The sequence below is a fragment of the Phyllostomus discolor genome, chromosome 5, assembly GCF_004126475.2.
Source record: "Phyllostomus discolor isolate MPI-MPIP mPhyDis1 chromosome 5, mPhyDis1.pri.v3, whole genome shotgun sequence".
Classification (NCBI taxonomy): domain Eukaryota; kingdom Metazoa; phylum Chordata; class Mammalia; order Chiroptera; family Phyllostomidae; genus Phyllostomus; species Phyllostomus discolor.
The window spans coordinates 166,864,482-166,889,358 of record NC_040907.2 but is presented as its reverse complement, the minus strand read 5'-3'; the positions used below and the strand labels follow the sequence as shown (position 1 = coordinate 166,889,358).

The 24,877-nt window shown below is 40.0% G+C and overlaps 1 protein-coding gene and 1 non-coding gene across 4 annotated transcripts in view; both read left to right on the top strand.

Moving 5' to 3' along the window:
- The first annotated feature begins 2,314 nt into the window (after positions 1–2,314).
- EIF3A (eukaryotic translation initiation factor 3 subunit A) overlaps positions 2,315–24,877 on the top strand; it is a 37,078-nt gene continuing 14,515 nt past the window's right edge. For 2 of the 3 annotated variants that reach the window (XM_036027377.1, XM_036027376.1), the window contains exons 1-16: positions 2,340–2,542; positions 9,004–9,194; positions 10,054–10,190; positions 10,573–10,736; positions 12,574–12,773; positions 14,041–14,249; positions 15,934–16,105; positions 17,740–17,844; positions 18,462–18,560; positions 19,693–19,809; positions 20,058–20,243; positions 20,826–21,173; positions 21,777–21,881; positions 21,965–22,078; positions 23,854–23,976; positions 24,507–24,660. In XM_036027377.1, the coding sequence (XP_035883270.1) occupies positions 2,494–2,542; positions 9,004–9,194; positions 10,054–10,190; positions 10,573–10,736; positions 12,574–12,773; positions 14,041–14,249; positions 15,934–16,105; positions 17,740–17,844; positions 18,462–18,560; positions 19,693–19,809; positions 20,058–20,243; positions 20,826–21,173; positions 21,777–21,881; positions 21,965–22,078; positions 23,854–23,976; positions 24,507–24,660 (2,473 nt within the window). In that variant the 5' untranslated portion in view covers positions 2,340–2,493. Of the gene's footprint in view, positions 2,543–9,003; positions 9,195–10,053; positions 10,191–10,572; positions 10,737–12,573; positions 12,774–14,040; positions 14,250–15,933; positions 16,106–17,739; positions 17,845–18,461; positions 18,561–19,692; positions 19,810–20,057; positions 20,244–20,825; positions 21,174–21,776; positions 21,882–21,964; positions 22,079–23,853; positions 23,977–24,506; positions 24,661–24,877 lie in introns of all 3 variants that reach the window. The other variant, XM_028511494.2, reaches the window with a different exon arrangement.
- Positions 19,229–19,360, top strand: LOC114498314. Its single transcript, XR_003684744.1, has one exon. It is a non-coding gene; the product is annotated as a small nucleolar RNA SNORA19 (small nucleolar RNA).

The following is a 24,877-nucleotide window of genomic DNA, read 5'->3' as shown; positions in this document are numbered from 1 at the left end:
GCCGATGGGTGCTCACTTCCCGTGTCTGGCCCATGGTATGCACCTTGATACTGGCGTGTTGAATGCATCCGTGAACCTTAGTTTACCTCTCTGAAACTTACACTCATCAGTTGTGAACTGTAAAACATAGCACCTGTTTTAAAGCTATAAGATATCCATGTTGCAAATATGTATAAGGTAATATGTCTGTTGTGTCCTTAACTGTTTTTTTTTTGAGAATCTTATTTATTCCACTCAAGCCAGAAAAAAACCCCTCAAAACATTGAAATAAAGAAATTATCCAGTCATATGTAGTACAAAAGTAGCTTCATTAGGAAAATCCTTCGTCAGCCTGATCACTTCCTTCTACCATTTCCTAAAGTGGCTTCTAACCTACTCAGGGTGCTTGTTTTCTACTAAGTGAGCACTAATCCACAGCAAGTCATGATGCTTTTCTCTTGGCCCAAAGAAGTAGATCCTGTCTTGTCCCTGCTGCACCAGTGAATCATCAGGTCCTTGAAGGCAGGCATCTTGTATCCATTTCCAGCATCTAACATTCTGGCTATCAGTTGGTACTGAATACCTGTTGGTTGGATTTAACAGGCAAATTTATCCTGGAAATTGACATTCTATCTTTACTTATTTACAAATGCTGTACTAGGCTCTTGTTATTTTTACTGAATGCACTTTAACAATCATTGGCCATTATATTACCAAATGCTTTATATACTTTAAATAGCTCAAAATAGAGAAAAGAAAGCTATAGAGAGAGTGAATTTCATTTTACCTTACAATTTTCTAGTGTTTATCTTGTTTTAGGTCTACCAAATACTGAGTATTCATAAGGTAATTTTACCATTTTCACTCAGATATGATCATGGAAAGTTAAGAATGTTTGGAAAGTTTTTCTTCTATTTAGGACAAGTTTCCTTTTATTTTATTGTTACATCTCTCTATGGCCTACTAGTTTTCTGTCCACAGCACTTAAAAGCTATAATTACTCTTAGGTGTAGCTCTTTAATTTTGAATTTATTATATACACAAACAAGTCTCTTGATCTTGCTCCATAAAACAGTTGCTGCAGCTTCTTAGTATTTGTTGCTCAACCCTGTCTGGCTCTTAGTTTTTGGCGAGTAAGCTCAGACACTTAGTTTAAACATTTCGGAGGAGGAACTCTCTGAATTTTAATTTCAAAATAATATATTTTTAGAATTTGTGATTTATTCTTTGTCTGCATTTCCCAACTTTTCTTTACAGTGATAAATTCACTTAAATAGAAAAAACCTCTTTGCTGAGCCAGAAAAAATGAGGGGGAATGCTTTTTATGTACTGTAGTTTCTTCGTTCGTTAACATAGTACCATCATTAATTCACATATACCCCTCATTATGACAAAATATGTAATAAAGTTGCAACGATGTATTCCACTGATGCTTTCTGAATTCTTCTTCTGAACTCTTAAATTTCATATCAAGGGCTTGAGTAATTAGGTTTGGTTTAAAAGACTTCCAAATTCTAGGTATAAGTAGTTAATGTTTGGACATTAGGAGTATTGATCGATAATAAAGACTGCAGCAAAGGGTCTATTATAAATTGATGCTCTTTTCACTAACGCTCATGTTTCTTAGGTTTGTGCTGTGTGCTGAGTGTACATGCGACAACACGCCATGTATCTTCAAACAGGCAGGTCCGTCCCGCTGCGGCGGGGCTTCTGCCTTCTGCCGGATTGCTCTGTCACTACTCTGTCCCCATCTTCAAAGTCTCGCCTTGCCGGAGTGTTCCCATTCCTCGGGCAACGTCTGTGCCACCAGCTTTTAAATGTTACCCGGATATGAAATAAGTTTGCTCGTTTGTCTGGTTATCTGCTGCTTCCCTCCTCCCCAAGCTAGTCCGTGGTGTGACAGGCCACCACTTGTTCCAGCGGTGCGCAGCGCTGACCTCAAGACACCTGCCCCACGCATTTCCGTTAAACGGATGAATTCCCCCTTTCCACTCCGAGACGGGCCATTCCCTAGGAGGTTGGGACCCGATTGTAACTTCGCATGACTCCGCACAAATCACAGTAAAAATGAATCTGTGCAGACGCCTGTCTCCCGGCCAAACAGAAGCTCTGCCCCAAATCTCACCTTTCCCACCCCGCGTCTCGCTCGAGGAGCGAGAGCCCTGAGAATCGCCTCCCTAACGTTTAACCTCGGAGTTCCTAGAGGCCCTGAACCCAGCAGCGAGGACGCCTGCCGCCGCCACGTCAGCCGACGCGCGTAAACCCCAGGGCGCCTGCGCGCGGAAGGAGGGCGGTGCGCAGGCGGAGGACCGCCCTACATCCGGGGCTTTGGCGGCGGCGGCGACGCCGCCGTGCGGGCGTCACGTGGCTCCCTCCTTTCCATCTCCGGCTAGCTGGGCGCGGGCCACTGCTAGCGAGGCGCGTGGAACCTCGCGCTGGTTCCCCTTCGTCTCCTCTCCCGCCCCGGGCCACTAAGAGTTCACTGACTCCGTGTGAGCCGACCCTGCCGCCAAAATGCCGGCCTATTTTCAGAGGCCGGAAAATGCCCTCAAACGCGCCAACGGTGAGTAGGAGCGCGGGGCGCACCGGGCTGGGGCGGCCGAGGCCTCAGAGGTCGAGGGTCCGGGGCCTGCTTCTCGTTGCTCCGCTGCCTGACTGCGGCGCGGCCGGAGAGGGGGTTGATGCGGCCTGCCCGCCGACGTCCCAGCCCGTGGTTGGGCATGGTTTCCCTAATCGCTCCAACCGACCGGGGACAGGAACCGTCGCCCTGGGGGCTCAGCCTTCCCCCCGCCGCTGTCTGCTGCGTCTTGGGGGCCGCGGCCCGGGAGACTGGGCTACTCGGGCTGGTGCTTGTCCACCCTGTCTTCCTCCGCCTGGCTCTTGTGGCCATGGGCCTTCCGTGTGCTTAGGCCCCGCGCCCCGGGCCGCCATCTGGGAGTGCCGGGGAGGAAGAACATGGCTCCCTCCCGGGGACAATGCACGCGAGAACCTCGACTCCACCTCCCGCCGGGGCCGGGAGCCGGGCAGTCCCACCTCCGGCCCTCCCACGGTCCCCTCCGCCCCTTAAATCTAGCGCGGTTCTTTGCTGGGTCAGGGTCCACTTTTACCCTTCCTCTAGCCACTGTATCTCTGCTTCGGGGACTCTGACCCATTTAACCTGTTTTCAGTTTTTTTCTGGCATTGATTATTGGCAGCCGAAAAGCGTGTTCGGAATCACAGGAAGTTGGAACAGAGTTAACACTGTAGGAGGGAGGCTTAAAAGTTTTCTCTTAAAGATAACGAAACTGAGGCCTAGGGAGAGAGCATGGTTTGCCCAAGGTCACTTGGGGAGCTAGTCGTTGATCCAGGGAATAAAACTGTGAGGTCTCTTGACTTCCAGATGAGTCCACAGCGTTACCGCCTGCCATTTCTACTTCCACATGTGCACTTAAGCCGCGGGCCCTCTCGGGAAAACTTGTGCCTGTGTTCAGTAGGCATTTATTACGTTGACATTAAAGGGGTGCAAATGTATTAGGCATATCTCTGGTCTTTAAAAACTTTCTTGTTTAGGGTGCCCGCATCCCCAGACTAACTGCGTTAGGCCGTCCAAAGCCCTTATTTACAGCCTCCTCCCAGACATGTTTTGGGTCTGCTCCATGTTGTAGATGGATATACCGTGTGTGTTACAGTATCATATTTGTAAGCTGGTTTGAAGATTCCTCTAGTGAAAAGTCAGTGTCAGTCATGACAAAATTGATACTACTGATAATGTGTCAGGGCCCGAAATCTGTTTGTCACATGCTTATTATATTAACTAAAAGTAACAATTTTGGGGGAGGGTTAACAGTCTGAAATAAGGTAATTCTACATTCTATGGAATACAGTAATTGTTTTAAAAAACAGTTAAAACTACAATTTAAGGTCTGATCACTACTCATTCTAACCAGCCATCTAATGGTTAGAATGGGAGAAGTTTAAGTTTCTAGGAAAGACAACAGATGGAAATGTATCACTACCACATAAAAAATAATTGTAGCAAACTTAAAGTTTAGCAATTTAGGATTATGTTAAATACCTTGGGTAAAATTACTATTGGATTTGCTATTGTGGATCTGTTTTAAAGTTATTTGGATGCTTTTACCAACAGGCATTCCCCCCACCCCCCATTCTGATGGGCCGAAGCACTGTAATCTCCATGGCCTAAATACTACACATTTGATGTGTTCAGGCCTTGTTTCCTTTGTCACTCCTCCCTTCTGAATCTTCACGTGAACTTAGTATTTCAGTAACTTCTGAAATGTAGTAGAGATACATGATGTGTAACAAATCTTAAAACTTTCCCCCCCACATTTCTGAAGTTGGAATTGATTTGATTCATAAAGGGGAAGGTGGGGAAAGCATCTTAAAGTAGGCAAGATGAGAAGGGGATGCTGCTTGGGTGGGCAGAGTGGGTTTTTTTCTGTCCTTTTCAAAAAAGGCTGTGTTGACTCTTTGCAGCCATTTTAAGGTGTAGGACAGGTGTTTTTTTGTGGTGGAGATGATGCCTTACCACTCAGGTAGTCATTTCTGTGCTTTTGATCTTTTGAATAAGAGGTCTCTTCACACCAAGTATCAGGGTGAGCAGAATGTGGACGTCATATGGCACTCATTGCAAAACTAAATAGGGTAATAAAAGCACATTTCATTCAGAGGAAATAATCTCATTTTATCTGAATAAGTGTTTTATCTGTGACATTTGTAACCTCAAACACGTTTAGACCTAAACCATTGCATTGTCTCAGTAAAATGTGAATACATTTAAGTAGAATAGTCCTTTAGGTCATCCTGAGTCTGTATATCAGGGCAGTTGTTTCTGGAAACAGTTCAGCACTCTGGAAGATGAGAGCTTGGCTCAGCAGTTAAAGGCAAAAAATTCGTACCCAGGCATCACTTGGGAAAAGCCCTTTTCCCAGATTATGTTGTTAGTAGTGCCAAGTTAGCTCCTCCTAACCCTATAATAGCTTCTTAATTAAACTACACCCAGGATTTAACAATAAAGTTGTTATTAAGCCCACAAAATTGTGTTAACATTATAGTCTGTCTACTTGGTTTGTTGCATAAACAAACTAGTAAAATTGAAGGGTTCGCCTAAACTTTTCCTTTATAGACAGATACCTTGTTTCAGTCATTGCATCTAAAAGGTAAACTCAGAATGTTCACCCTCCTGCTAATACAGTTTATGATTTCAGATTTTTATTTTTGTTTCACGAATATCAATCTGGAAAGGAGCATTCTTTAAACATTACAGTAGAGCTTTTAGTGTGTGACGGTTCCTTCTAGCCTCAGTTGTGCCCCCCCCCCCCCCCCCCCATTAGATCATTCAGAGGATCTAAATCCTCCTTGTCTGTGTCAGGGTAAAAGCAACCTGTGGATCGTCACGAGAAACCTGTTCCCGTCCTGGTTTTTCTTTTAAAACACCCTTTGCTGGTATCCATGTTGTGTGTGCGTACACCTGTGTGTGCGATAGCGGAGGGGTTTGTTCTGTAAGAAATTATTTTTTAATGCATGTTCTTTGGCTTTTTTAAACTTGTTTCAGAGTTGGTAGTATGGTATGAGATTTGGAATCATAAATTTTGATTGGCTGTTTAGGTAGTGAGAGATACTTGTAGTTCTGTTGCGAAACAAGACATTTTATTTTTTAGAATGACATAAACCATACTTTCTCATTTAAAAATCAGAGATTGGGAAAGTGAGTTATTTTTAGACAATTTAGTATTTTGTCATGCTGGGGCCAGCTCTCAACTTTTACCTCTTTGTGTCTGTTTTGTTATAAAATATTGACAGTACTTATATTTACTAGTATAAGATTTAAATCTTCGATACAAGATTGGGAATTGGATAAAATAGGTTATTTGGGTGCTGATATTGTGATTTTGTGATTTTGAAAAAAGATTTTATTTATTTTTAGAGAGAGGGGAAGGGAGGGAGAGAGGGGGGGAAGAAACATGGATGCGAGAGAGAAACATGGTTTCTCATGTGCGCCCCAACTGGGTCCAGCCTGCAACCCAGGCATGTACCCTGACCCAGGCCCCAGGCATGTGCCCTGAATGGGAATTGGACTAGTGACCTTTTGCTTTGCTGAAGGATGCCCAATCAACTAAACCACACCGGTCAGGGCAGTTCTGGTATTCACTTTTTAAAAAAAGATTTTACTTATTTTTAGAGGAGCGGGGGAGAAACATCAATGTGTAGGAGATAGAGATACATTGATCAGTGTCCTCTCGCACACCCCCAACTGGGGACCTGGTCTGCAACCCAGGCATGTGCCCTGACTGGGAATTGAACCAGCAACTTTAGGTTTGCAGGCTGGTGCACAACCCACTGAGCCACACCAGCCAGGTCTGTTCTGGTATTCCTAATGTAAAAGATAAAATTTAACTAAAAACATTTGCTTTTCAATTTTTGGTTAATAGATACTGTTTTCTTGTTAAATAATTGTGAAAAACACCTCAAGTTCTGTTGGATTTTAGGGAATAACCTTATATGCATACTCCGGTAATAACTAAGTAGGTCCACCCCTTAAAACTGGAAAGATTTATTATTCCAACAAGGTATCTGGTTGTTTTACATCTTCGTTTCATTTTGTAGGATTTGGGAGAGGGGTAGTAAAATTGACAACTGAAAATGGGCTTTCTCTCACAATGGCAAGATAAATATTGAGTTTATTAACTTAAGTATTGAAGAGAGGTTTGCATTCATTTACATATGAAGACTATGATTTGATATAGTATGGGGTGAAGTAGGATATTATGTAAAGATACTTGTTTCAGTATGTTGTGTTGTGATTTGTCCTGTTGCAAGCCTTTTAACATACTAGAGACTTAGAATACTGTTTGTAGCTTTTCTGTGGGGAGGAATGTTCACAATCAACATTCCTGAAAGGTGCAAGAAGAAATACTAGCGAATTAGTAAGTCTGTAGATCTAGTGAAACTCTCAAATAAGGGCTCTTTTTGCCTATTCTTTGCCTAACATAAACTTGCATGGTAGATAATGCTATATACATCGTTAGTTTAACTCTTAAAGAATTCTTTGTCAAAAACTTTTTTAAAGGATTTTATTTGTTTTTTAGAGCGAGAGGGAAGGAGGGAGGGAAATACTGATGTGAGAGAAAGATTGATTGGTTGGCTTTCATACGTGCCCAGGCTGGGGACCAAACCTGCAGCCAGGCATGTTCCCTGACCAGGAATCGAACCTTCCACTTTTCACTTTGCAGGACAGTGCCCAACCAACTGAGCGACATTGGTCAGGGCACAAAGTTTTATTTTAAGGAGAAAGATAAACGATTTAAAAAGAATGGAGATGTTGTGGTTTCAGATATTTTTTTAGTAGTGTAAACTAGTGTTTTAGTTTTATTTTTCAAGTGTTCAGTGAAAAGTTTCTGTCTGAAATGTGGCAATTTTTCTTTTAAGATTTCATTTATTTTTTAGAAAAGGGAAGGGAGAGAGAAAGAGAGGGAGAGAAACATCAGTGCTTGGTTCCCTTTTGTGTACCTGCAATCCAGGCATGTGCTCTGCGTGGGAATCGAACCAGTACCCCTTGGTTCTCAGGCCAGCACTCAATCCACTGAGCCACACCAGCCAGGGCAAAATCTGGCAATTACTGAATTTTAAGTTGAACATAACCAGATGACTTACGTTAAATAACCTTTCCGTCCAGTTTATTGAGGGTTTGTGCAAAGGAAAGCCAAAATTGAGGAAAAAAAAAAGATAAATTTAAACTTTAGTGAGCAATAATGTGATAGAGGAGCCTTTGCTTTTGACCAAATTTCAAAATGAGCAATATACATAAAACACGACATTAGAACTGGATTTTGAAATATTGCCACATACAGAATCCCTTCAGGTTTAAGTGGTGGTAAATTCAAGAATATAAGTTTCTTTGCTCTATATTCTAAAATGTTTTTCCCAGTTTTTAATTTTGAGATTTATAGAATTATTACAAAGATAGTATAGCATTCCCATATACACCACACGTTTTCCCCTATTAGTATCTTTTATCAGAATGATGGTACATTTGTCACTATTAATGAATAAATACTGGTACATTATTATTAACCAAAGGCCATATTTCATTCATATTTCCTTAGCTTTCCCTAATGTCCTTCTTGTATTTCAGGATCTCATTCAGGATGCATCACACTAAGTTGTCCTGTGTCTTTAGGCTACTTACTGGTTCTTATAGTTGTTTAGACTTTCCTTTGAGGGAATTTTATTTTTTATAGAATGTCCCTTAGTTGGGATTTGTCTTAATATTTTCTCATGTTTAGACTGGGATAAGTAAAGAGATACTCTGTGCTCATGTGTCGGAAGACTAAATTTTGTTAAGTTGTTGGTTCTTCCAAACTTAAAGTATAAGAATATCACAATTGAAAGTCCCAGTGAGCTATCTTGTAGGTATTTAGAAACTAATTCTAAAGTTTATATGGAAAGGCAGAAGACCTACTGTAGCCAACATGACGTCGAAGAACAATGTTAGAACACTCACACCAAGTGGCTTCAAGAGTTTACCATGTGTTCTTTTACAGACATCAAGACTGAAGTATTAGCAAGAGACTAGACACATGGATCAATGTAGAACAGTCAGAATAGAGAGCCCAGAATTAGACTGACAAAAATAGGCAGTGGGTCTTAAAGGAACGTCATTCTAATACATTTTTCTGCAAGTCTTACGATGAACTAGAGAAAAATTACATCAGCCAGAGCACTGGTGACTACAGTCATACTTCATTTGTGGGGAATGTTTTTCCCCTCATGACCTCAGCTTCTGGAACTTTAAAATCACTTGGAATTGAACAAATCTAGCTTTACCTGTAGACCAGAACTTGAGATGTTGCCAGGTTTTCGGTTTTACCTTGGATAATTTTGGCATCGCTTTAGAAGTCAAAAATAAACGTGACCTAAAAAGAGATGGTAATGAGTTCAGAAATTAAAATAGACTATTTAAAAAGCAAGATTGAGACTTTGTATAGTATATATCACTGATTTGAATTCTCTTGACTTTTCCAGAATTTCTTGAGGTTGGCAAAAAGCAGCCTGCTTTGGACGTTCTTTATGATGTTATGAAAAGTAAGAAACATAGAACATGGCAAAAAATACACGAGCCAATCATGTTGAAATACTTGGAACTGTGTGTCGATCTTCGCAAGAGCCATTTGGCTAAAGAAGGATTATACCAGTATAAGAACATATGTCAACAGGTATGAACAGAGCTGGGTTTAATGTCTGATAAGTGCTTTTTAGTAATTTTGAGTTTACTTCTTAAAGAAAAATTTATTTATTTTTAGAGAGTGAGGAAGGGAGGGAGAAAGAGAGGGAGAGAAACATCGATGTGTGCTTGCCTCTTGCACGCCCTCTACTGGGGATTTGGACCGCCACCCAGGCATGTGCCCTGACTGGGAATTGAACTGGCGACCCTTTGGTTCGCAGGCTGTCGCTCAGTCTACTGAGCCACACCAGCCAGGGCTCTGCTTCAATTTAAATACTATATTGGAGAATTAACTGCTTTGACTAAAAAGTTTGCTCTAACTTTTAACCTTAACTGAAGTAAATCATACTTCATCTCCTTTGTGTCAACCACTAAAGATGCCCAGAGAAAGAGATTATAATTACTTTTAATCATTCTGTTTTTGCTGTATTAATTTTTGTTAGTCCACAGACATATCTGAAAGTCATAACTACATAGATATATTTTCATTTTTTTCTCTTTATGAGTTAGATTGTAAAGTGAGCAAGCATAAATGGATTTTTAAAAAAAGATTTTATTTATTCACTTTTAGACAGGGGGAACGGAGGGAGAAAGAAAGGGAGAGAAACATCGATTGGTTGCTTCTCACACACCCCCGAATTGGGGACCTGGCCTGCAACCCAGGCATATGCCCTGACTGGGAATCGAACCAGTGACCCTTTGGTTTGCAGGATGGCACTCAATCCACCGAGCAGCACAGCCAGGGCTAGTTTACCTTTCAAAGTTAATGTATGTTGTATCATAAAATTTGCTTTTAAAATATTTTATTGTCTGTTGGGACATGTTTTAAGTTCCTTTTTTGGGGGGGTTAGGTGAACATCAAGTCTCTAGAAGATGTGGTCAGGGCATATTTGAAATTGGCAGAGGAAAAAACTGAAGCTGCTAAAGAAGAATCCCAGCAGATGGTCTTAGACATAGAGGATCTGGATAATATTCAAACTCCTGAGAGGTATGTGGGTAAAACTGCTGATAATCTTTTCTCAGTGTTTTTCTTTACATGTGTCTCCCATTCTTATTTGAAGTAGATGTTTATTAGAAATACTGCTTACCTTTGAAATTTTAAATGTATAATAACCAAAAAGTCATGTTATTCAAAATTCATACAAGTGGAAAATGACAACCTGCAGATGGGGCGTACACTAATTTCAGTGGTTGTACTGTAGATTGGGAATTCAGGTACGCGGACAATAAGCGTGACAGCTTACATGTGTCCGAAGTTGTAGGAAGAATTTACACTATTTTATAATCATCATCTGGTTTTGGTGTTTTAGCCATATGGCAAAGTAGGAAACCGTGTCTAAAAGTGTTTTTGACATTTTTTGTTTTTGCAGTGTCCTCCTAAGCGCTGTCAGTGGTGAAGACACTCAGGATCGTACCGACAGGTTACTTTTAACTCCATGGGTCAAGTTCCTGTGGGAGTCGTACAGACAGTGTTTGGACCTTCTTCGGAACAATTCTAGAGTAGAGCGTCTCTACCATGATATTGCCCAACAAGGTAAAACGGGAACTGATTTGAAAAGTTGACTTAAAAATAGGTTTTGCAAAAGATTAGCTGTTCATGTTGACCTCCTTTTCTCCATAGTACTTATTTTACATAGCTTTTATTATTGAAAGATTGCCATTCATTTGAATATTAAATAAGTGACTATAAGAAATTTGTTTTACTATTTAAGGTAATTATAGATGAAATTACTCCATTAATGGCTGAAAGACCTTTTAAGGTCATTTTGGAATTTTTAACTTTTTGATTGCTTTCTGATAAATGAGTTCTACTTTTGTCTCCACTGCTGCATATTCTTGGGAAAGCTACTTAACTATGCACTGGATTTGTAAGGCCTTTTAAAGCCCAGGACTTAAGAGTCCATGAAATACACATGTTTTTCTTACACAGCATTGTTAAACATAGGGCAGGCCTTCCTGATGCCTCTGGATCATCATGAAAAGTATTCCGCTGTCGGCTGCTCTGTCTGTGGCGGAGCCCATTCTCTGTCTCCAATAAATTCACTCTCCTTTTAAACTGTAAAAAAAAAACAACCCCAAAACATCCAGTTGTTACACTGCCTATACTTCTAATCTGAAGAAAGTATTTTGTTCTCCTGATCTTGTCTCTTACCCTTACTGTCATTTTCTTGCTGCCAGTGCAGCCTTTTACCTACCGTACGTGGGACTTGAGAGCGGTTCTTGGCTTTTTTCTCCTCCGGCTTCACCATGAGCTTGGGCCGCCGTTCCTTTTACCATGGGAATGGTTGGCATTTGTTGCTTCAGGTTTTAAGGGACTTTGTGATTATGGATGTTTTACTAGTAGTATTAGAGCCATATTCTGTTTTTGCTTGTGGCTAGCATATTTGAATTTTTATTTAAAACAAGTAAACTTGGGCTTTTTTGATAACTATTGGTATAAACAGTTAACTTAAGGTTAAATTGCATCTCTTTGTTTGAGGCCTATTGAAATAGGAATACTGTTTTTTTAGACAAGGGCAGAGTTCCCCCAAATTATTCTACTATTGCATATATGACAGAAAAATACTACTTAAAATTATTAATAAATGAATGTCCATTTATTAATAAGTAAATGATTAAAATAATTGATATTTTAATGACAGCACGTAGTGCACGTGCATATCCATGTACGGAGTTGAAATTAGGTCACCATAAGCCCCCCATTTGCGCATTTTTATTAGTGCAAAAGCTTGCTGTCTTTGTAAGTTAGATAAAAGAGTTGATTGTACATTTGACCCTTGAACAACACGGGTTAGGGACACTAGGCCCCCCATGCAGCTGAAAATCTGCATAGAACTTTTGACTCCTCAAAAACCTAACTACTAACAGCCTACTTGGACTAGAAATCTTACCAGTAACATGCAGTGAACACATTTTGTATGTAGTAAGTATATCCTCTATTCTTAAGCTAAAGTAAGCCAGAGAAGAGAAAATATTAAGAAAATTATAAGGAAGAGAAAATAAATTTGCAGTACTTACTGAAAAAATCTATCTGCATATAGGTGAACCTGCACAGTTCAAACCTGTGTTTAAGGGTCATCTGTATGTCAGGCTAGAATTTTATTTTATTTCATTTTTTTTGAAATGGTAAGTGTTAGAAAGGTGAGTCCCTGCTAGCCCTAAATTTGAATAATTTCCCATTCGAAAACTCAGAACCGTATTTTAGTCCTAGGACAGGACTGATGACTGTCTGAAAGGGGGTCAGGGCGCACGCAGTGAGTTTTTGGTAAGTCTTGTTAAAAGAACTGACCTTAATACACGAAATAAAACCTCTCCTAGTACTTAAGTTGATGATGGAAAGTACCTAACATGTCTTACATTTATGTTTATAGCTTTCAAATTCTGCCTCCAATATACCCGTAAGGCCGAATTCCGTAAGCTGTGCGACAATTTGAGAATGCACTTGTCTCAGATTCAGCGCCACCACAACCAAAGTACAGCAATCAATCTTAACAATCCAGAGAGCCAGTCAATGCACTTGGAAACCAGGCTCGTTCAGTTGGACAGTGCTATCAGCATGGAACTGTGGCAGGTACGGTGTGAAACACTAGCTTTTCTTCAAGCAATAATAGCCCATATTACTTTTATCCTCTTCCTGAGTATTTTTATCTTGATATCTACTAGTTAATTTCAGTAGATGGGTCAGGAATTTAAGATTATCTAATGAAGTAGGGGGAGCTCTGGACAGGGACACTCAGAATATTTTGGTTCTAGTTTCTAATTCAAGTCTGGGCCAAATCATGTCATCTCTGTTGGACCCAGTTTCTTTCCATGTAAAGCAGCTCATTCTCAGTGTGGCTCAGTGTGTAGTTCAATGCCTGTGCCAATCTGTGAACGTTTTACTGGTTTGTGATGAAATAAGTCTAGAGAAGACACATTTACACAGTTTTTTTTTTTTTAAGCAGTAATTTCATATCTGTTTACTTTGATTAAAAAAACAGCTTGTCTTTCCACTTTATTTTTGTAGTAATGTTATTGTATTGCATAAGAGTATTGGTGGTGACAGGCTGGAAATTAAAAAACAAACTTGTCGTTCACTGCAAATAGAGCTGTGCTGCACCAGGTTGTCTCCTACATGTCTTAGCGTTGCTTTGGCTTAGTTGGAATACACAGTGGGGAATCCTACATTGGAGGTCTCACCAGTGCCGGGAGTAGTCCTCTGTTTGGCCTTCCTAATCTTAAGAGTTCCACAAAGACATTTTCACATGATTTTGTAGTCATAAGGTGAACCTTTTATATATTTGATCCCCCCAAGTCTAATTGAAATCATAGAGGAAGAAACTAAAAATCTTATCAAAAGTTTTTCAGCCAAGTGAAAATGTGACTTGATTTCCCACTCTCTCCTTATGAAACCTTCCTTTTCTATAGGGGTACCCTTAAAACACCTGCCTGAAATAAAAGTAAGCATGTTCATTATAGAAAATATGGATAAGTAAAAAGAGGACAATATTCATTCATGATCTTAAAACTTGAAAATAACCTCTATATTGTGTTTGTGTCCTTCCAGATTTTTTTTTATGTATTCGCCCAAGTGGTATGTGATTATACACATTTTTCTTAAAAAGTCTGCTGTCAACTTTAAGGGGTTTAAGGATTTAGTATTTTTGCAATAATGACAGTTTTCAGAAATATATCAGATACTAAATTATAGGTGAATAAAAAGAACCACACTTGAAAGCATTTTATTTGCCACTTTTATTAAGTGTTTTGTGCTTTAGGTTTTATAAAGAGGTTTGAATTAGATGGGTTTTTGTGTGTGTGTTTAGAATGCAATGAGTAATTTATACTACTAATTTTAGGAAGCATTCAAAGCTGTGGAAGACATTCACGGACTGTTCTCCTTATCCAAAAAGCCGCCTAAACCTCAGTTGATGGCAAATTACTATAATAAAGTCTCAACTGTGTTCTGGAAGTCTGGAAATGCTCTGTTTCATGCATCTACACTCCATCGCCTTTACCATCTGTCTAGAGAGATGAGAAAGAATCTTACCCAAGATGAGATGCAGAGGTAAGAATGTTAGAGAATTGAGATTATGAAGCAGCTGTCTACTGCTGAATGCCATGGTAGTATGCTGTGGATGGGGCTTCTCAGCCTCTGCACTGTTGACATTTGGATCTGGATAATTCTTTGTGGTGAGGGACTGTGCATTTAGGAAGCAGCATCCCTCATTTCTACCCACCGGATTCCTTAGCAGTCCTTCCAGTTTGTGATGACCAAAAAGGTCTCCAGACATGCTTCTTGGATGGTATTCTTGGTCGTCAGTAGCTATCTTGTCCAATAACCAACTCTACCAAAGGCACAATTGAGAAAGTTTGATTAGGAATATTAAATATAAAAAAAGATAGTGTTAAGGTATAAGCTTTCTATCACCATATAGGTATTTAGAATCTATTCTTAGAACAAATTAGACACTTAAAAATAAATACTTACCATAAAGTCACTTTTTGTCCTGATTATAAAAAAATATTAACTATCGGCCCTGGCTGGCATAGCTTAGTGGATTGAGCGTGGGCTGCGAGCCAAAGTGTCGCAGGTTCGATTCCTAGTCAGGGCACATGCCTGGGTTGCAGGCCAGGGCCCCCGGCAACCGCACATTGATGTTTCTCTCTCTCTTTCTCCCTCCCTTCCCTCTCTATAAATAAATAAATAAAATCTTTAAAAAAATACTAACCTTAAAAAAATCTTTAAAAAATAATATCTTTAAGTAAAATATTTAGGGTACATATAAAAATGACTATTTAAAAGGGTCTATAAGCTAGCATTTTAAAGACCAATTTATTTTTAATATGGTATGTAGTTTTCTTGCCGTCCTTTTCCTCTTTTAAAAAATAGCTTTCACTTGGACTTAGGTGATTCACATACCATTCTTTTTCTCTTACTGGTAGACTATGATATTTTGGCCTCTAGTAGAATTGTGTTTTTCTCAGCTTTACAGCAGTAATAGAACCAACTTAAATGAATTTTTCTAGTGTATTTTCGAAACTCTTGAGGACAGTGTTCACTGTGTAATTTGCTGTCCCTTATGTGATCCAGGTCTGTTTGAGGTAAGAAAAAACTTGGTTTCCTTTAAGGTGCTTCTGTAACCTCTCTTTAGAGAGTACTATAATATTTAGCTTCCTGTTGTATCTTTGCCGAATCTGGCCTGTTGCCTGAGACCCAGTCGTGAAGGTGGGAGAGCTGGGATGCCAGCCCGTCGCGGGGGCTGCAGACTCGTGGCCCTTGGTGTCCAGCAGAGTTCACCTTTCCTTTCCCCTTGTGTTTTTAAGGGAGCTAAAATGTAGCTTTTGTTTCCCCCTCTTAATTGTGTTCACTTATGGTCCTTATATGTGTTTTTCCCCTTTCCTACTGTCATTTTTTCCCTTAAAGTTTAAAGCTGCCTTGTTTTTGTAAGTAACTATGAGGTGTGCAAATGTGTTTCTCTTGCCTTTTAACCTAGTCTTTTTCTGTAGCTAGAGACCATTGACAGTAGTAAGTGGCCGGCTGAAGTTCTGATTCTCCAGGTATTCATTTTAGCATGGTCCATTTCTTAATTAGCTGTATGCTTTGATGAAAATAACATTTATAAATACAGTTCACATGGTGGTATACATATTCTGTCACTGGCGCATTGTACCAGATGATCAAAGAGTAATCTCTTTCTGCCTTTTAAGTAACATTCACAGGTTTAATAGGTTTGTAATTTTGTTCTCAGAATGTCCACGAGAGTGCTTTTGGCCACTCTTTCCATCCCTATTACCCCCGAACGTACTGACATCGCCCGGCTTCTGGACATGGATGGCATCATAGTTGAGAAACAGCGGCGCCTCGCGACACTGCTGGGTCTTCAAGCGCCACCCACGAGAATCGGCCTTATTAACGACATGGTTGGTACATGTGTGACGTTCTTAGAGCTTCGAACAAAACTTGGGTCAGGTTTTATGGTTCCTGATGAGATGCTGCGGGTTCTGATGCATGGGCAGATTTTAAGAACTGGTGTTGTAGGTCAGCACTGTGTTCATTTGAGGTGATTTGTCTCCAGTGGCTGAGCTGGATTTAAACCTGATGTAGGAGATGAAACATGGGCTTGCTCTGAGGAATAGTATGGACCATGCCACTCGGTAAGAGAAGAATGATGGGCAGGAAGGTTCACGGCTTCTTTCAGGGGGTTATAGGAAAACTAATCAGATGTACAGAATTGGGGACTAGGATGAGGCTAAAGTGCAGATTTCTAGGTTTCACCTACTACATATACTAAATCAATTTCAGAACATGGAGCCTACACTTTGTATGTTTACTGTGTTTTACACTGATGGAATCTTTTCATTCAGCAAAACTTTGTCATGTGAATGTCTGTTATATGCCAGGCTAGTGATATGTAAATGGAATTTGTATTCCTGGGGAGTTTAGATTTTAGGGATTCTGATTTACCTTAGTGTGACTTAGTGTGACTTAGTAGTGATTGTGGTGTGCCTCCAGCAAGTTGCTTCACACGAAAAAAACAGGGACAGGTGCTTCAGGAAAGGCCTGCCTTTCTCGGCAGAATTGGTCGTTTTAGGTGAGAACTACAATAAACTCCCCCATGTCCGTGGGGGGTACATTCCAAGACCCCAATGCACGTGTGAAACCACGCAGAGTACTGAACCCTGTACATGCTGTGTTTTTCCTGTAGGCGTATGCTTATGGTGCAGTTTAATGTGTAAGTTAGCCACAGTAAGAGGTTAACAACAGCAACTGAGAATAGGAAAGAACCATTATGTCCTATTATGTGAATGTGATCTCTCAAAGTATTTTAATGTACTTACCTTTTCACTTAAAGGAAAGCAGTTTACAGCTGTGGCATCTCCAGATTGTCAGCGTCGCTAGTCTCACTCTGAGCATTAAGTAAAATCAGGGTGACTGGGACACAAGCACTGGGACACAGCCGATCAGACAACCTGTGCCGGCCATGCAGCGTAGATACGTGGGACAAGGGGTGTGAGGGATGGAGCAGGGCAGCGTGAGATGCCATTGCGTTACTCAGAATGGCACACAGTTGAAAACTTGAAGTTTGTTTGTTTCTGGTAACTAATACTATAAATAGTGGTGCTGCAATAATTTTTGTGAGGTTTAGTTATTCATAAACTCTGGTATTTTACTTGTTATTGATAACAAGTTAGATTATTTTGGCCACATGAGTTAATATCTTATTGGTAGTGTTAAGAGTTTTTATTTCCTTTTTAAGTTCTTGCGGGGCTTTTCACTGTAGATAGTTACATAATTTGGGGCAAGAGACTCAGCAGTTGTCCTGGATTTCTCGTTAGTAAATGTAAAGATTGAGGCTAGATAATCTTTCATTTTTCAGATTCCCAGTTCTGTTTTCTTAAATTTATCATCTGTTCAGAATCCCAGTTTGAAAATTTCCTTTAGCAAATCAACCTATTTTTTAATTTAATCTTTATTGTGTTTTTTTCCTATTACATTTAATCCCCTTAAACCTTCCTCCCCCAGCAATTAAAACCTTTTGTTTTGTTTAATGTAGGTCAGATTCAATGTGTTACAATATGTTGTCCCGGAGGTGAAAGACCTTTACAATTGGCTGGAAGTAGAATTTAACCCACTAAAACTCTGTGAGAGAGTCACAAAGGTAAGCCTTCGTATTCAGTTTTGTGTTAGGTCACTGTGTAGCCTGCCCTCTTGCTGTTTTAGTTTGTATTTCTATTATTAAGGGTGAAGTAGTGTATCGTCCTGTGTGATTGAATTCAGCGCGCATTTCTGTCTTGGTTTCCTTGTTTCTTTCCCTCCCTCTCTTTCTTGCTCTCTTTCTCTCTTTTCACCTGAGGGCATGCTTATTGGTTTTTTAGAGAGAGAGAGGGAGAGATGGAGGGAGGGAGGGAAACATTGGTCAGTAGCCTCTTGAATGCCCCTGGAGGACCGAACCCCTTGCGGGACAACACCCCAGCCAACTGAGCCAACTGGCCAGGGCTTCAGTGCACATGTCATTGTCCGTTTTCTTTGTGATAAGAGCAAAGGTGTTTCTGGCGTGTGAAACGAGCCTGCCGGGGTGAGTGAGCTGCACGACTTAGCTTAGCCGTTGCTGCCAGTCACCTTCAGACGAGACCCGCAGGTTTCGTAATACGTTCTGCATTTCTTTGTGTTGTGTGATGTTTGTGTATGTTAAGAAAATTGAAGAAGTTTTGTGGATGTTTTAGTGTCTGTCACATAGTAAGTATAAGCCTTTCTCAATTTAATGTGTCTTTATAGGTTCTAAATTGGGTTAAGGACCAACCTGAAAAGGAACCGGAACTGCAACAGTACGTCCCACAGCTGCAGAACAACACCATACTCCGTCTTCTGCAGCAGGTAACAATGAGAACTGGGTGTTTTATGTAAGGACTGGGATTTCTTCCCTTGATTGTTTTGATTGTGAAACTGAAAAATTTAGGAATGGCCTAGAAAGTGAAAGACTCCCCACTTTCTGCTCCCCATCCAAAATTAGTCTTACTGATATTTGATTTGGGAAAAAAAGACTTTTGTATAATTTATAACTTTTATTTTTGTCTTCTTTTTTGAACATTCTTTGCACATTTTTTCCTTGTTGGTAATGGCTTTTCATTGCCTAAGGGCACCATAGGCAATGGCAAATAAAATAACTTATTTATTCAGACTATTGATGCAAATCTGTATTTCTGGGCTTCTTGCTATTAGAAAGTGTTGCAGTGAGCATATTTCTTACTTCTGTGACTTTCTGTAGCATAAGTAGTAGAATCAGTCATAGAGTTTTTATGCGTTTGAAGCTTTAATAGCTCCTGAAAAGGTTCTGTTAAGGGACCCTTCCACCAGTTGCAAACTCAAGCCTTTTCTCTGGCAAACAGTAGGTATTACCAGTCTTTTAATGTATTTTAGTCCAACTTATTACTTAAGTTTGACTATTTTGATTTGTAATATGGTTTAAAATTCCTGTTTTCCGTTTTGTTTCCATTTGTTTCATTTGGGGGAGGGGCTTTTATTATGTATTCTCTTCAGTATTTGTGCACATTTCATTGGCCTGCTCTCTTGTACGTGTGAGCAGTGTTATTTCTTATGTGCTATACAAGTAGTTGAAGGTTAATTAGCAGTATGACTAACTATGTAGTAATGCTGCCAGTCTCCTTCAGACAAATCGTTCTAGAAAATTGTTCAGGTGAATCAGGTAGCAGGTCTTTATCCGCAAACATGTAATCAGGGGTTTTTTGTTTTGCTTAATGAAATTATAAAATGGTGCTTTTCAAAAATAGTATAATATGATGGCTTGAAGCATAGGATTAGATGTGGAGAGTCTTGCATTGGAATGCCGATGCCAGCAATGTACTGTTAACGTAGATACTCCAAACCTAACTCCAGCTTCTGTTCTCTGGATAATGGGCATAGTTTCTGCTTCCCATGTATGAGACCGCACGTAAAAAATGCTGAATAAATGATAGCTATTATTGGTAACCTTGTGTTTTTTATGCAGGTGGCACAAATTTATCAGAGCATTGAGTTTTCTCGTTTGACTTCTCTGGTTCCTTTTGTTGATGCTTTCCAACTGGAACGGGCCATAGTAGATGCAGCCAGGCACTGCGACCTGCAGGTATGTGTTGTGAGGGGGTCTGAGGGGGAGGCTGGGCTTTGAGGGCTGAAAACACATCTTTTGTGTTTCAGCTTTTGGTACTTCAGCACCTTCTTAAAGCTTGACTGAGTAAATCTCCAGGTTTTTTATTCGCATCCTTTTGTTAATTTGTTTCTCATTCAGTTGAAATTTTTAATCAAAAGTCATTCATTCGAAGAATGACTTTATGTGTGTATGGATTTAACTACTGATAATATTAATTTTCAAAGGTTCGTATTGACCACACTTCTCGGACCCTCAGTTTTGGATCTGATTTGAATTATGCTACTAGAGAAGATGCTCCACTTGGTCCTTACTTGCAAAGCATGCCTTCGGAGCAAATAAGAAATCAGCTGACGGCCATGTCTTCAGTACTTGCAAAAGCACTGGAAGTCATTAAACCAGCTCATATACTGGTACGCATCTTGGGGAGAAAAGAACTACAGAAATTTTGAGGGGCCCTTGTGCTGCATCTTTCACGAAAAGGTTTGAGATGGTGTCTAAGAGAAGGGACTTATATTACCTATTCACTTGTATTTGGTAGTATCCATATTTTTTTCACATTTCTTTGTCAGATACACATGTCAGTGAGCTGCCTTCTGTGGGTAAAATAACACAGTCCACACAATAATGAGTGTTGGAATAGGCCACATAGGGATGATCCCCCAGTAGGGAGTGCTGTCTGTCGTTGGGCTTCTCCTTCATGCCTGAGCTGTTCTTTCCTTGTCTGTGCATTCTTTAATGTTCCTTCTTGGCTAGAGCATTTCAAAGTAGATTGGGTGCAGCGAAAAGTTGACTATGTAGTGAACAGAGGTGTTTCAGCTGTGTTACTGCTGTGGGAGGGGTGTTGTGGCCTTTGAGACTGAGAGCTAGCGGCTCGAATAATCATCTTGTTAAATGCAGATGCATAAGGATAATGCATTGGGTTATTTAGTAATTTTTGGTGCCTAATACCATGGTAGCTGACTTAATCTTTTTAATAATGTTTGTTTCTGAAGCAAGAGAAAGAAGAGCAGCATCAGCTGGCTGTTACAGCATACCTTAAAAATTCACGAAAAGAGCATCAGCGTATCCTGGCTCGCCGTCAGACAATTGAGGAAAGGAAAGAGCGGCTTGAGAGTCTGAATATTCAGCGTGAGAAAGAAGAACTGGAGCAGAGGGAAGCTGAACTGCAGAAAGTACGGAAGGCTGAAGAAGAGCGGCTGCGGCAGGAGGCAAAGGAGAGAGAGAAGGAGCGTATTTTACAGGAACATGAGCAGATCAAAAAGAAAACTGTTCGTGAGCGGCTGGAACAGATCAAGAAAACAGAACTGGGTGCCAAAGCATTCAAAGATATCGATATTGAAGTACGTAGTACGCCACTCATTAAACTCAGTTTTATTCAGCTCTCTTAGAAGCATGGCCCATTACCATTTATTGGTATATTTTGGGTTATTTGGTTGTTTTACTCATTTTGGTACATAAGATTTATTGACTACTATCGGTGAAGTAAGCCTTTGTTTTTAATGGCTCTGCAATTTTTCAGCATATTGGAAGAGTGAGAAATAGATATTATTTTCTCTTTATAATAAAGTGGAAATATGTTATTGCAAAACATTTTTACGTTGCCCAGATTTACCCCTTGCAAACATTTATCCATTATGTAAAAAGTAATTTAGGATTTGATTGTAGAAGCAGTGCTCCATTGCATTTCTTTTATATTCTTATTTATTTAAAGATTTTATTTATTTATCTTTAGAGGGAAAGGGAGAGAAACATCAATGTGTGAGAGAGAAATGGTTGCTTCTCGCATTCCCCCAACAGGGGACCTGGCCCACAACCCGGGCATGTGCCCTGACTGGGAATGAAACCAGCGACCTTTCGATTTGCAGGCCAGTGCTCAAGCTGCTGAGCCACACATTCCAGGGCTATAGTCTTATTAATGGGTGTGCATTTGTATTACTTTTCAGGACCTTGAAGAGTTGGATCCAGATTTCATCATGGCTAAACAGGTTGAACAACTGGAGAAAGAAAAGAAAGAACTTCAGGAACGCCTGAAAAATCAAGAAAAAAAGGTAAATGAAAAGACTGGTAAACTTTTAACATGTCAAATTAAGAGATTTTTTAAAAAAACCCCATCTGTTTTCATGTTATTCAGATTGACTATTTTGAAAGAGCTAAACGTTTGGAAGAAATCCCTTTAATTAAAAGTGCTTACGAAGAACAGAGAATTAAAGACATGGATCTGTGGGAACAACAAGAAGAAGAAAGAGTAAGATTTCAATTTAATTGAAACATTTTTAGACTGTAAGCTATAATTAAATCCTTTGCCAGCAGTGGGACCATTGATTTATTTTGTATTCTTTGCCAGATATGGTGCTTTAATGATTGCATACGAACAGATTGGTGGGCAGAAATTTTTACAGTGAGATTAAAAAACGAAACTTCTAAAATAACAAAGGACAGCTGGAAAGGGTACTGTTTAAAACAGCTTTATGGGGATATACTGTACTTTTGCCGTGTATAACACACATATTTTTGCCCCAATTTTTGAGGGGAAAATAAGGATGTGCACTAGACATGGGTAGTGCTAAGTCCGTGTCTGTAAATATTTTAATTCTTTTGTTTATGCTTATGTGCTAAAAGTGTAACTCTAGAGAACAATAACGGTATCTGTGTTCAAAAATAAATGCTGAAATTTCTTCACAATACAAAAGACAAGTATCAAATAAATAAATTAGTAATTGAGTTAAAAAATTAAAATGAAAGATTTTTTTCCTGAAAGTTTGGACCAAACACGTGGGTGCACGTTGTACACAGCAAAATACGGTAACTCACGTGTCCTGTCACTCACCTGTCGAAAGTGGGCAGTGGGTGGTTTTCAGTGTGTTTCCAGGACTGCGCAGCTGTCTAATTTCGGCGCAGCTCAGAAGCAGCTTGGTGCGCATCATCAGTTACTTCTCATGTCGGTTCCGGCACCTGGCTGTAGGCAGCCTCTTTTTTGCCTTCAGATCTGCCTATTTTGAGTATTTATGTAAGGGCATCATACAATATATGACCGCTCCATCTTTACCTTTGTTAGTCTCTGTTTACCTAAGGATGCAAAAATAAGGTTTGAAAATGCTTGTAGTGGCCGAAGTGGTAGTACAAAGACGTGAGCTCATTCTGGTTGAGAAGAGTGAGGTGACCACAGGCAGGAGACGGTGTGTGTTTGTGGGGCCCGAGGTGTGGGGAAGGCAGCCCTCCTCTTGGTTCCACCGGCTTGTCATTTTGGGCCTAGTGTTGCCAGTTCTTGCTTCCTGGTTTTTAAGAAGTTGGAATTTCAGTGATAATTCTCTTTAAAATTAGGAAAAATGCTGCAGACCAAGTAAAATATTTAAGATGATTTGTTGCAATCTCTACCCTAAAGGCTTACCTTTTTTACTTGGGGCACAAATAGAAAAAGCTGAACCTCCAATTTTATTTCTTTTTGTGTGTGGGTTGGTTAATTATTTATTTATACAGAGGGAAAGGGAGGAAGAGAGGGGAACATCAGTGTGTGGTTGCCTCTTGCTCGCCCCCTACTGGGGATCTGGCCCACAACCTGGGCATGTGCCCTGACTGAGAATCGAACTGGCGACCCTTTGGTTTACAGGCTGGCTCTCAACCCACTGAACACACCAGCCAGGGCTACAGTTGTTTTTAAGGAAGAAATACCTTTAATAATTAAACCATAGTGTTTATTATCATTTTTTGATATTTATTATTTGTATTTACTGTTTGTTTTAACATGTATATTACAGTTTTTCCTTTATAAAAATTGGTGGTACTGTGGGCCTAAAATAAAAACTGATTTACAGATGCCCTGGAACTCCTTACCCATCTATCTCCCTGATCGCATTCCTGGGGACCTCTTGGCACAAGGAATTCACCCTTCCAATTTTTTTGGCAGGGTGGACGGGGCACAAGAGCTGATTGTACTCTGCAAGGATATGTCAGAATGTGGGGTGAATCAGTACTCAGATCATGAAAGCTTTGGGAATTTAACTTTGTATTGTGTATTTGCAGATTACAACTATGCAGCTAGAACGAGAAAAGGCTCTGGAACATAAGAATCGATTGTCACGGATGCTTGAGGACAGAGATTCGTTTGTGACTCGACTCAAGGCAGCACGGCAGTCTGTTTATGAGGTGTGCTTGGGGCTCCAGGGCAGTGTTTGCACAGGAGCTTTCGTTTCGCCTTAAGGGTTCTTTTTTAAACACAGTGGCACATTCTGTATTGATCTAACAAATACAGTGTTATCATTCAAATAATGTTTTAATGGAAAATTTCTTAAATATTTTCCAGGCTAAGCAGTCACCCGTTACTATTTTTCTGAAGGTGAAGGGTGGACTGCATGAAATTGGTTGTTGATACAAGCTTTTGTGTACTGGTTAATTCAGAAAGAAACTAAGTGTTCTGCTCTTAATGTTCTAATTTAATCATTCAGTTTAGTTTGTACGGGTGACAAACTCAATATTGTCAACAATTTAAATTTTTGGAAATCTTACAGTTGAGACAAACTTCAGTCATTTGGAAATTCTGGTTTTTATACTTGAAGGTTGCTTTTTATGGCTCCAAGGGATCTGCAATGCTTTTGTAAAGTTTAAACTTTTAATTGCTATTACTAGCTCTTCAAAAAAATGTGATATTTAAAAAAAATTTGGGTAACCAATTACAGGAAAAACTTAAACAGTTTGAAGAACGACTAGCAGAAGAAAGGCATAATCGCTTGGAAGAACGGAAGAGGCAGCGTAAGGAAGAACGCAGAATAACCTACTACAGAGAGAAGGAGGAGGAGGAGCAGCGGAGGGCAGAGGAGCAGATGCGCAAAGGTAACTGGACCAGTGTTGGAGGTATACACAAGGTTGGCATGAGGTCAGGTTATAGCAGTTGGATTTAGAAAATGAAGGAATTGAGGAGTCAGGATCATTGGCTTATTAACTATACCTAACTAGTTCTCAGGTTCTGAGATCTTAACCTAGTTGTCTCTAATTTGTTGTGTTTAAGGATATTAGGTCTTAACCTACTAACTGAATTTCACATTTTTGC